The 13387-nt window shown below is 36.2% G+C and overlaps 1 protein-coding gene across 7 annotated transcripts in view; it reads right to left on the bottom strand.

Annotated features, from left to right (window-relative positions):
* SCLT1 (sodium channel and clathrin linker 1) overlaps positions 1-13387 on the bottom strand; it is a 178018-nt gene that overhangs the window by 117540 nt on the left and 47091 nt on the right. For all 7 annotated transcript variants that reach the window (XR_004807007.2, XM_049097251.1, XM_025420622.3 and 4 more), the window contains 3 exons: positions 12564-12686; positions 5122-5187; positions 84-154 (listed from right to left, as the gene is read on the bottom strand). Coding sequence is in view for 6 of the 7 variants with exons in the window: in XM_049097251.1 (XP_048953208.1) it covers positions 84-154; positions 5122-5187; positions 12564-12686 (260 nt within the window). In the remaining variant the exon portion in view is untranslated. The remainder of the gene's footprint in view (positions 1-83; positions 155-5121; positions 5188-12563; positions 12687-13387) is intronic.

Here is a 13387-nt window from a genome sequence, read left to right as displayed (position 1 = left end):
ATGTTCGTGGAAAAATTATGCCATCATCACTTATTCTGAAGAAAAATAATTATTAATAAAATAAAATCCATTTTTCAAAATACCTAAGTTGTTTTCGAAGTTGCTCGATTTCCACATTTTGTTCAGTAACTGTTTCCAGAAAGTGTTGGTTAGTCTATCACAAGAAAACAAAAAAAAGAAACATTCAGTATTAGAACATTTAAAACTACATCTTTAAAGATTAACTGTAGGGCACATAAGTAGAAAAAAATGAAGTCATGATAATGATTAAAGTTTTTGATGGTAAAATATAACCTTGGCAATCTTTCCTTACCTTTACTTTACTACTTTAGTGGACACTTGCTTCACTTCAAACCACCTGCATCTGCTTTTCGAGGTTTTATGGTTTTCTTGGCCATTGGAGCCTCCTTTGTTTACCTAACTGTGTAAGACATCAGGTGCTGGAGAATTCATGTCCCCAGCCTGCTCTGGAAGAGCTGGATAATAATGACTGAAGAGAACTTGTGTGTAAAAACTCCTGTGGCTGTTTGGAACTGGTGTTTAAAAACTCCTGTGGCTGTTTTGGAACTGGTGTTCCAAACTCCTGTGGCTCATGGTGGAGTAAGTCTGAGCCTGTTCTACACTGGCTTCCAGAGGATTAAATTTCAGTTACCCATGGTGTTAATTTGCAAGATTATTAAAAACCCTTTGGCTGCCTTCTTTTCTCTTCCCAGTCTCACTTCCCCATTTCCCTACTGGTGCTCCCTGGTATTATCTCCTAAATAAATGACATGCTTCAGAATCCTCTTTCAGGGTTAGCCTCTGAAGGGACCTAAAGTAAGATATGAAGCAGTCTTCCAGGTGTATAAAATTTTTTTCTAAGGGAACTGATTTTCTTTTCTTTTCTTTTTTTTTTAATTTTTATTTATTTATGATAGTCACACACACAGAGAGAGAGAGAGGCAGAGACACAGGCAGAGGGAGAAGCAGGCTCCATGCACCGGGAGCCCGATGTGGGATTCGATCCCGGGTCTCCAGGATCGCGCCCTGGGCCAAAGGCAGGCGCTAAACCGCTGCGCCACCCAGGGATCCCGGGGACTGATTTTCTTCCCTAAGTGATGGTTTTACCATGAAGGCACAATTTCAATTCCTTATTTTTATCATCTTTATCTGTATGCCTTATGGGCAAAGTCATATAGACTATAGTTATTACCTCATCAACAGTCTTGATTTCAGTTTTTTCCCATCCCAACAGATCATATATACATCTCTCCAACCTGCTTCTTCTGGAGTTTTCATTGTGCTTCTCTCATACTCTACCCAATTTTATTGACTTCATATTTTTATACACTATTTTATTTTCCTCTGGAATTGGAATTCCATTCTGCCATCATCCATTCACTTTAAGACAAATAATTGTTTCCTTTCTGCACTTTGACAGAACTTTATATGCACTTTCACAAGGCACCTTGCATTGTATTCAAAACCTAAATTTAAAGTTCATGGCTGTAACACAAACCATTTTTTGAAGACTATCTTCTCCCAGAATTCTCAAGTGACTGGCATATGATTTAGTACACTAGAAGTACTTACACCTTTAAGGAATAAGTGAATGAATGCCTCCACTGAAACATGAAAGACAGTCTGAGGACTGCATCTTTATTTTGGGAAGCAGACTACTGCAGACCAGCATTTAGTGTTCAATTCACAGAACACAACTTAAGATACTATCACACACAGGGAAAGAAGGCCAGAATAAATGAGAGGTAGGTAAATTATACCAGAATAGTTGAAAAAAAAAAAAAAACTGGGTACAACATTGGGCACGAATCAGGAAAGACATAATGATTACAAGTAAATAAACTGAAGGATTGATTTGAAGAAGTGAGCTTGTTCTATGTTACTCCAGAAGATAAAACCATACATCAGTGGGAGGAAACATAATAGGATTTTAGCTTGCTTGCTTTCTTTCTTTCTTTCTTTCTTTCTTTCTTTCTTTCTTTCCTTTCTTTCTTCTTTCTCTCTCTCTCTCTCTCTTCCTTCTTTTCTTTTCTTTTCTTTTCTTTCTTTTCTTTCTTTTCTTTTCAAGACTTTATTTATTGAGAGAGCATGAGTTGGGGACAGGGGCAGAGGGAGAAGCAGACTCCCCACTGAGCAGAGAGCCTGACACAGGGCTCAATCTCAGGACCCTGAGATTATGACCTGAGCCAAATGAAGGCAGACATTTAACCAACTGAGCCATCACATGCCTCAGATTTCAATTTCCTAATAATCAGAATTCAAAGGAACAGACTCTTGGGGAAGTGATAAATCTCTTACAGAGAATACTTAAAGCAGAGGCTAGATGATCATCTAACTGAAAAGCATTTAATAAAAGGATGCCTAAATCATTTGAGGAAGTAGATGGCCTTTAATATCATTTCAAACTCTCCTGTGAAGCTACCTCAATGATTTCAGTTCAAACTGATTCACAACTCTAAATTCTTTTATGTCTGTAATGTACTGTTAACTTTTTATTATATATACTGTCATTTGGCACTAACATAATTGATGCTTGTATTTCTTTTACCATTTGGGAGCACCTTAAAGATAAATGATGTAGAGTGATTAGGAGAAGTGTAAATTGGAATCGTGAATTTTAAAAAGCTAGTGTTGGGAGCTAATTTGTTAGCAAGCCTAGTAGAGCTCAACAGCTGCATGTGAATATGGTGTTCTCTGTCATTACAAAAAAAAATTATATACTGTATTAATATTCTAGATTTTGGAGATTCATAAAGGTCCAGGGAAGCATCCCTTTCAAACACTGATCATGATAATTTCATATGTCATCCCTGTTTTACCACGTAGGACAGGGGTCTGTGGATAGATGTACATTTCTCTTGCAATTAGAGAACCTTTGACAGTTAAAGGAACTTAATATGCAATCAGAAAACTTTTTTGAAAAAAATTTTTGAGTAATTTTATAGAGGTGAACAAATCTCAAAAAAAAAAAAAAGATTTCAGGAAAGAGAATCTCTAGGAAATGTGAACTCCCATTGTATTTATAGTCACAGTAAAAAATATAAACTTGTACTTTTATGTACCATTCACATTAGGAGAGTCTACCTTTTATATGTTACAAATGTGCACTGGTCATGAAAGATATTTACTTCTTTGTGTACTTATCAAATTACTGTACATTTATAGGAAACTATTCAATTAATCAGCTTATTCATGGAATCAGAAAACTTTTTCTTTAAGATTTTATTTATTCATGAGACACAGAGAGAGAGAGAGACAGAGAGAGACAGAGACAGACAGAGACAGACAGACAAACAGACAGAAGCAGGCTCCTCGTGGAGAGCCCAATGCAGGACTTGATCCCAGGACCCCGAGATCATGACCTGAGCCAAAGGCAGATGCTCAACCACTGAGCCACCAGGTGCCCAAATCAGAAAACTTTTTAATGGGTACTTTTCTTCAAGTTTGATTTTGACTCACACTTGCTTCTGTAACTATACTCTGAATGCTCTTTGAGATGTACAAGATCTTTACAATCACTTAGCTATGTCCCTTCACATTTAGCAGTCTTGTGTGATACCCAATGAAGTATATTAAGAAAAATGCTTAAGTTTTAAAATTTCTCTTACCATATTCCTTTCTTTTAACCTCCAGGATAGTCTCTTTTTTGCTCTTTATAACACGACTCTCTTTCATCCATCTTGTCACTCCTTTATCATTTTTATTGTACATATATATAACTCACTATTCTTAGTTTTGGCCAAAATCTATGAATTTCTTGTGCCTTAGAAATTTTTAATGCATTTCCTATGAATATTCAAATAATTGTTTCCCATGACTTTCATCAGAATGATTTGGGGTAGCTAATAATAAAATAGGGGCTCCCTGTGGTATAAGATACAAAGAATTATATAATCCTTGCAATTCTAAGAGATATAGATGTGATGTTAGGTTAAACTATTAATTTCACAGAGAAATGTGATTTGTTAATTACGGATATCATTTTGTTCTGGAGTACTTCAATACTATTTAAAATATCTAAGAAGTATATTATTAAAAATGTTAAGTGATTAAGAGTAACAGAAGTGAAATAAGGTAAAATTCACTTCGTTTTTTACATGGTTAAAGGAGAAAATTTTGAAAAGTAGAAAAAAATTGGGTAACTTACTTTGGGTGGTACAACTCCTCTCTTAAAGACATTTTCATTAGAAAGACATTTTCTAGGCACTAGCAAGAATTAGCAGAGTTATTAAGAAAAATGAAGAAAGGAAAGAGGAATTACCTGGGATGTCATAATTGTATTACACAACAATGAGGTAAAATAAAATTCCAAGAAGAAAAGGAGAGAAAAGAAGAGAAAAAAAGAGGAGAGGAGAAAAAAGGTAAAGAGCAGAATTAGGAAGGCTAATTAATACATTTCGTTTAGAAAAAAATTAAAGGGACATTTAGATGTAACAATTAATACTGGTGGCCAAACAACTAACAAATGATTCTTAATGTCCTATTATTTTTAGGAAACTGTGCTACTCATTTATCAGGTCCACTATTCTTATTATATACCTACCAGCATGCTAAATGAAATTCTAAGAATAAAGCATGAGTCCTATTCTTGAGAAGCTCACAGTCTAGATTACTCTCAAGAGATCCTACCAAGGACCCTAAGATTACTATTATGTTACGTGATATTTCAGACAGATGTTAGCATTATTTTTATTTTATATTTATTTTCTGAATATTTTATTTATTTATTCATGAGAGACAGAGAGAGAGAGAGAGAGAGAGAGAGAGAGGGGCAGGCAGAGACGCAGGCAGAGGGAGAAGCAGGCTCCATGCAGGGAGCCCAATGCAGGACTTCATCCCAGGTCTCCAGGATCATACCCTGGGCTGAAGGTGGCGATAAACTGCTGAGCCACCCGGGCTGCCCGAGATGCCAGCTTTAGATCTCCAGTCAGTATCATGAACATTGTCATGCCACTGAATATGAAAGAAAAAGACAGATAAAGAGAAAAGAGTACTACCTACTTATTTTCATTACACATAACATGGGCATTTTGTTACTAAGTTTTATTAGCATAATAAATATTAAAGTCACAATTTCTAGTTTATATACATTAAGTACACTAAATGGATATTTTCACTTACCATTTCTATGTTCTCCTTAGTTACATGAAGTTGCTTGGTCAGTTGTTGAAAATTGGTCAATTGATCCTACAGTAGGATGGTAGAGGTGTATATGAATAGCATTCTGTTTATAACCCATATGTAAAATTAACCTAAAATCAAGCCTAAAATCATTATGCTTATGTCTAGATGAACTTGTCTTCTGTTATTGTGTGAATTAACAGTTGAAGAAATAAGATTAAATTTTTTGAAATGATTAGAAAATTAAATAAGATGACAATATAGGAACAAATGTGGCTATTATGTTTTATATAAGACCATTATTTCTAGAAATCACTCTTAGTAAATAGATGAATTAGAGAGACATTGTACAGTACGGAGAAACTATATTCAAAACCTACATTCAAATCCTGGCACAGAATTACTGTTTCTCTCTCCCCTTCTTAAAAATTCTCATGACTTGAAACCCCAAGTTTCTGTGATTATCTGTTATGATCCGATTAACTATATGTGCAGGTGACACAAAGTTGGAAGGGGGTATCAATATGTTGGATGACAGAATTAAAGACTAACAGATAACTGGAGAAAAAGGACAAAGTGTTATTTGTAAAGGCTTGAACAAAAACCAAAAACACAAAAAACAAGAAAAACCTAACTGGATAGTTACAGTACAAAAATAAAGGTGAAAAAAATAGCACAAGACTTGGTTGATTGACCTAAATGAGGAACAGCCTCAAAGAACTTACTTATATTAGGAATAGTTTCCAGATCTCACAGGGAAAGGCCTTTTCTTTTTGATAAAATGCCATATATATGGTGTGTGTTATATGTATATATACTTATATATACATATATATATATATTACTTTTAAATTTTTGAGTATAGTTGACATACAATGTTACATTAGTTTTAAAAGCACAACCAACATAGTGATTCAACTTCTAGATACATTCATTATATTATGGCTCACTGCATGTATAGCTACCATCTGTCACCACATAACGCTATTACAATATCATTGACTGTATTCCCTATATTGTGCCTCTTCTTCCCATGACTTACTCATTCCATATCTGGAAGCCAATATCTCCTATTCACTCCCCTTCACCCATTTTGCCCATTCCTCCCACTCCCCCTTCCTCAGAGGTAAAGGTCTTATTGCTCAGACTACATATGGTTCTTTTCAAACCAGGGCAAATATATAAAAAATCATATTGTAAACTGCAAAGCATCATGCAAGTAGTTGTTAAAAACTCCTTTAGGTAGGTTTGGAACTGGCTTTTTTCTTCTACTGAATATGCCAGCTCCTGTCTGGGAGCTTTCCCCTGAAAGACTCTGCAGGTTCTGGTTACTCCTTCCTTCCCGCTGGCTGCCCCACCCCCCCGCCCCCCCATAACACAAATCATCCTGAAAACCTATGATTTGACGCCGAGTTTTAAAGAGAGAACAGCTGGAATGCTACAGAGAGAAGAGTTTGCGCTTCTAACAAGTACAACTTGTTTTTAGCCACACTGCACTGAGCAAAATGACTAGAAGGAAAAAACACAACACAAAAGAAAGAATCAGAAACAGTACTCTCTGCCACAGAGTTACAGAATTTGGATTAAAATTAGATGTCAGAAAGCCAATTCAGGAGCACAATTATAAAGCTACTGGTGACTCTGGAGAAAAGCATATAGGATTCAAAAGACTTCATGACTGCAGAATTTTGAACTAATGAGGCTGAAATTAAAATCAATTAAATGAGATGCATTGCAAACTGGGGGTCCTAACAACAAGGGTTAATGAAGTAGAAAAAAGAGTGACATAGAAGACAAGTTGATGGCAAGGAAGGAAGCTGAGGAAAAAAGAGAAAAACAATTAAAAGACCATGAGGAAAGGTTAAGGGAAATAACTGACAACCTCAGAAGGAAATATCTACATTTATTTGGGGTCCCAGAGGGCGCCAAAGGGCCAGAGGGCCAGAAAGCGTATTTGAACAAATCATAGCTGAGAAGTTCCCTAATTTGGGGAGGGAAACAGGCATTCAGATCCAGGAGATAGAGAGGTCCTCCCCATAAAATCAATAAAAACCGTCCAACACCTCGACAGTTAATAGTGAAACTTGCAAATTTCAAAGATAAAGAGAAAATTCTTAAAGCAGCAAGAGACAAGAGATCCCTAACTTATATGGGGAGAAATATCAGATTAACAGCAGACCTCTCCACAGACACCTGGCAGGCCAGAAAGGGCTGGCAGGATATATTCAGGGTCCTAAATGAGAAGAACCTGCAGCCAAGAATACTTTATCCAGCAAGGCTCTCATTCAGAATAGAAGGAGAGATAAAGAGCTTCCAAGACAGGCAGGAACTGAAAGAATATGTGACCACCAAACCAGCTCTGCAAGAAATATTAAGGGGACCCCTGAAAAGAAAGAGGAAGTCCAAGGAAACAATCCACAAAAACAGGGACTGAATAGCTTTATGATGACACTAAATTCATATCTTTCAATAGTAACTCTGAACGTGAATGGGCTTAATGATCCCATCAAAAGACACATGGTTTCAGACTGGATAAAAAAGCAGGACCCATCTATTTGCTGTCTACAGAGACACATTTTAGACCTAAGGACAGCTACAGCCTGAAAATAAAAGGTTGGAGAACCATTTACCATTCAAATGGTCCTCAAAAGATAGCTGGGGTCGCAGTCCTCATATCAGATAAATTAAAGTTTATCCCCAAGACTAGTAAGAGATGAAGAGGGACACTATATCATACTTAAAGGATCTATCTAACAAGAGGACCTAACAATCATGAATATTTATGCCCCTAATGTGGGAGCTGCCAAGTATATCAATCCATTAAAAACCAAAGTGAAGACATACTTAGATAATAATACATTAATACTGGGAGACTTGAACACAGCACTTTCTGCAAATGACAGATCTTGTAATTAAGCACATCACCAAAGAAACAAGAGCTTTAAATGATACACTGGACCAAATAGATTTCACAGATATATACAGAACTTTGCACCTGAACACAACTCAATACACATTCTTCTCAAGTGCACATGGAACTTTCTCCAGAATAGACCACATACTGGGTCACAAATCAGGTCTCAACCGATACCAAAAAATGGGATTGTCCCCTGCATATTTTCAGACCATAATGCTGTGAAACTTGAACTCAATCACAAGAAGAAATTTGAAAGAAACTCAAACACATGGAGGTAAAAGAGCACCCTACTACAAGATGAATGGGTCAACCAGAAAATTAGAGAAGAATTAAAAAGATTCATGGAAACTAATGAGAATGAAGATACAACCATTCAAAATCTTTGGGATACAGCAAAAGCAGTCCTAAGAGGGAAATACATTGCAATACAGCGTCCCTCAAAAAATTGGAAAAAACTTAAATACACAAGCTAACCTCGCACCTAAAGGAATTGGAGAAAGAACAGCAAATATAACCTACACCAAGCAGAAGAGAGATAATAAAGATTCAAGCAGAACTCAATGAAATAGAGACCAGAAAAACTGTAGAACAGATCAACAAAACCAGGAGTTGGTTCTTTGAAAGAATAAGATAGATAAACCATTACAAGCCTTATTATAAACAAAAGAGAAAAGACGCTAAATAAAATCACAAATAAAAAAGGAGAGATCACAGCCAATACCAAGGAAATACAAATGATTTTAAAAACATATTATGAGCAGCTATATGCAAATAAATTAGGTAATCTAGAAGAAATGCACGCACTTCTGGAAAACGACAAACTACCAAAACTGGAACAGGAAGAAATAGAAAACCTGAACAGGCTAAAAAGCAGGGAGGAAATTGAAGCAGTCATCAAAAACCTCCCCAGACACAAAAGTCCAGGGCCTGATGGTTTCCCAGGGGAATTCTATCAACCATTTAAAGAAACAATACCTATTCTAATAAAGCTGTTCTGAAAGATAGAAAGGGATAGAATACTTCCAAACTCATTTTATGAGGCCAGCATCACCTTAATTCCAAAACCAGACAAAGACCCCACCAAAAAGGAGAATTATAAACCAATATCCCTGATGAACACAGATGCAAAAATTCCCAACAAGATACTAGCCAATAGGATCTGACAGTACATTAAGAAGATTATTCACCATGACCAAGTGGCATTTATCCCTGGGATGCAAGGCTGGTTCAAAACTCGTAAGGCAATCAATGTGATACATCCTATCAACAAGAGAAAAAACAAGAACCATATGATCCTCTCAGTAGATGTAGAGAAAGCATTTTACAAAATACAGCATCCATTCCTGATCAAAACTCTTTAGAGTGTAGGGATAGAGGGAACATTCCTCAATATCTTAAAAGCCATCTACGAAAAGCCCACAGCAAATATCATTCTCAAAGGGGAAACACTGGGAGCCTTTCCCCTAAGAACAGGAACATGACAGGGATGTTCACTCTCATCACTATTCAACATAGTACTGGATGTCCTAGCCTCAGCAATCAGACAACAAAAAGAAATAAAAGGCATTCAAATTGGCAAAGAGGAAGTCAAACTCTCCCTCTTTGCTGATGACATGATACTCTACATAGAAAACCCAAAAGCCTCCACCCCAAGATTGCTAGAACTCCTACAGCAATTCGGCAGTGTGGTAGGATACACAATCAATGCCCAGAAATCAATGGCATTTCTATACACCAACAATGAGACTGAAGAAAGAGAAATTAAGGGGTTAATCCCATTTACATTTGCACCCAAAAGCATAAGACACCCAGGAATAAACCTAACCAAAGAAGTAAAGGATCTATACCCTAAAAACTACAGAACACTTCTGAAAGAAATTGAGGAAGACACAAGAGATGGAAAAATATTCCATGCTCATGGATTGGAAGAATTAATATTGTGAAAATGTCAATGCTACCGAGGGCGATTTTCACATTTAATGCAATCCCTATCAAAATACCATGGACTTTCTTCACAGAGTTGGAACAAATCATCTTAAGATTTGTGTGGAATCAGAAAAGACCCCGAATAGCCAGGGGAATATTAAAAAAGAACACCATAGCTGGGGGCATCACAATGCCAGATTTCAGGTTGTACTACAAAGCTGTGGTCATCAAGACAGTGTGGTCCTGGCACAAAAACAGACACATAGATCAATGGAACAGAATAGAGAATCCAGAAATGGGTCCTTAACTCTATGGTCAATTAATATTTGATAAAGCAGGAAAAAGACTATCCACTGGAAAAAGGACAGTCTCTTCAATAAATGGTGCTGGGAAAATGGGACAGCTTTGTGCAGAAGAATGAAATTAGACCATTCTCTTACACCATACACAAAGATAAATTCAAAATGGATGAAAGATCTAAATGTGAGACAAGAATGCATCAAAATCCTAGAGGAGAACACAGGTAACACCTTATTTGAATTTGGCCACAGCAACTTCTTGCAAGATACATCTATGAAGGCAAGGGAAACAAAAGCAAAAATGAACTACTGGAACTTAATCAGGATAAAAAGCTTCTGCACATCAAAAGAAACAGTAAACAAAACTAAAAGACAACCTACAGAATGGGAGAAGATATTTGCAAATGGCCTATCAGATATAGGACTAGTATCCAAGATCTATAAAGAATTTATAAGACTTAACAGCAAAGAAACAAACAATCCAATCATGAAATGGGCAAAAGACATGAACAGAAATTTCACAGAGGAAGACATACACATGGCCAACAAGCACATGAGAAAATGCTCTGCATCCCTTGCCATCAGGGAAATACAAATCAAAACCACAATGAGACACCACCTCACACCAGTGAGAATGGGGAAAATTAAAAAGACAGGAGACAATAAATGTTGGAGAGGATGTGGAGAAAGGGGAACCCTCTTGCTCTGTTGGTGGGAATATGAACTGGTGCAGCCACTCTGGAAAACTGTGTGGAGGTTCCTCAAAGAGTTAAAAATAGATCTGCCCTATGACCCAGCAATTGCACTACTGGGTATTTACCCTAAAGATACAGATGCAGTGAAATGGCAGGACACCTGCACTTCAATGTTTATAGCAACAATGTCCACAATAGCCAAACTGTGGAAGGAGCCTTGATGTCCATCGATAGATGTATGGATAAAGAAGACGTGGTCTATGTATACAATGGAGTATTACTCAGCCATTAGAAAAGACGAATACCCACCATTTGCTTCGACGTGGATGGAACTGGAGGGTATTATGCTGAGTGAAAGTCCATTGGAGAAGGACAAACATTATATGGTCTCATTCATTTGGGGAATATAAAAAATAGTGAAAGGGATTAAAGGGTAAAGGAGAGAAAATGAGTGGGAAATATCAGTGAGGATGATGGAACATGAGAGACTTCTAACTCTGGGAAATGAACAAGTGGTAGTGGAAGGGGAGGTGGGCGGGGGGATGGGGTGACTGGATGACGGGCACTGAGGGGGTACTTGATGGGATGAACACTGGGGATATGCTATATGTTGGCAAATTGATCTCCAATAAAAAATATACATACATACATACACACATACATACATACATAAAACAACTGTGGTATAAAACTACCATTCATCTCCAGGCAATGTCAGCTGTACATTTTTGCAATATACTTGTTTTTATGTTTTTTTTTTAAAGTAAAATAAAATTGAAAAACAAAACTCCTTTAGGTAGAATTTCCGAGTATGATGATAATAATAGGAAGATTCACAAACTGGAATTTGATAAAAGAGAATTGAAGATAGGAGTGATATCCACTGTATTTCAACAGATGCCTCCTCAAAACCCACAGAAAAGGAATCAGAATTGGAATACAGTTTTCAATGTTCCCAGCAGAAAAATAACTAATGGAAGGGTCAAGGAGGCAGATTTTTCAATGGAATGGATGGTCTTCTGAGATAATAAGTTTTTGTCAACAGTGGTATAGCAAAAGTTTAGATGTCCACTTAGAAGGAATACAAAGATCATTCTAACTTTGGATAGAAAGAATGCCTTAATAACCATTTATGGCTCTTCTTTTTGTAAAATTCTATTCTGATTAATTTATGCTAAATACATTTGATATCTATTTTAGAGGTAACTTTAAGGGTGTCAAGATTTTCACTTTACACGATGTTGTCATTTTATTTGAGCAGGTTTCTTCACTGGCCATAATCTAATGAATAGTTCCTGTCATAAGCTAGGAAATAAAATATATAAAAGCTTTGGGAGTCCATTTATACATGATCATCTTAAAATTGCTTTTTACAACTAAATACAGCTTTCACTGCTAATCACATTATAAAACCTAATGTATACTAGGCATTGCTTTAACTAACTGTCCAAGAAATTTGTAACCAGCAAAAGTCTATTTAAAATAAATAACACAGTAAACACTTAAGCATTCCTCTTCAAAATTAAGTTTCTCAAGAATGAAGATATACAAGAAAGCTATGAAAACTGATATATAAGAAATGAAATCCATGAAATCCAAGATTACCTTTTGTTTTTGACTCTCAACTACATGAATCTGGGCCTCAGTCATATGTTCCTGATAAAGTCTCTGAAGTCTGCCCAACTCCTGGGAAACAGTCTGCCAGAGTTCCACAGCCTGAGTTTTTTCCTATAAAACAAAAAGAATTGAGAATTCATTAATTAGCAGGCTATTGCATAGTACAAATGAATCGTATTGTTTTAGAGAATGAATTCTTGTATATAAAGTCACAAAAATAAAAATGGAACTTATGTAAAACTGGTAAAGTTATAATATTAACAATATATTAATATAATAATATTTCTGATGGTATGCATTTGTATTAATAACAGTTCAGAGAAGGGGTGCCTGGGTAACTCAGTTGATTAAGTGCCTGACCTTTGATTTCAGATCAAAGCATGATCTCAGGGTTGTGAAACTGAGCCTCACATTGGCCACTGTGCTAAATGTGAAACCTGTTTAAGAGTCTATCTCTCCCTTTGCCTCCCCGCCCCCTTCTCCCTCTCAAGAAACAAACAAAACACTAAAAACAAAAAAATGATTCAGGGAATAAACCTAAAGATGAAAATTCCTCATGTTGAAATTTTCTTTTTATTCAGATTTCATAGCTAAAATTTAACTCTTAAATCAGAGATATGGATTTAAAAGCACTATCTTTTTCCATAAGAAAATGTAAGTCTTAGAAATTACTAAAGAAGAAAACTTCTCCTGATAAAGTATGAGATTTTTTTTTTGGGGGGGGGCGGGTTTGTAAAAGTAATAAGTGTTGTAGAAAGGTGGGAAAACGCAGAAAAATAAAAAAAAAAAGAATAACCTGCAATTTTACACCT

Source organism: Canis lupus, chromosome 19 (genome assembly GCF_003254725.2).
Source record: "Canis lupus dingo isolate Sandy chromosome 19, ASM325472v2, whole genome shotgun sequence".
Taxonomy (NCBI): Eukaryota; Metazoa; Chordata; class Mammalia; order Carnivora; family Canidae; genus Canis; species Canis lupus.
The sequence above is the reverse complement of the archived record's forward strand: the minus strand, read 5'-3'. Positions and strand labels throughout refer to the sequence as shown.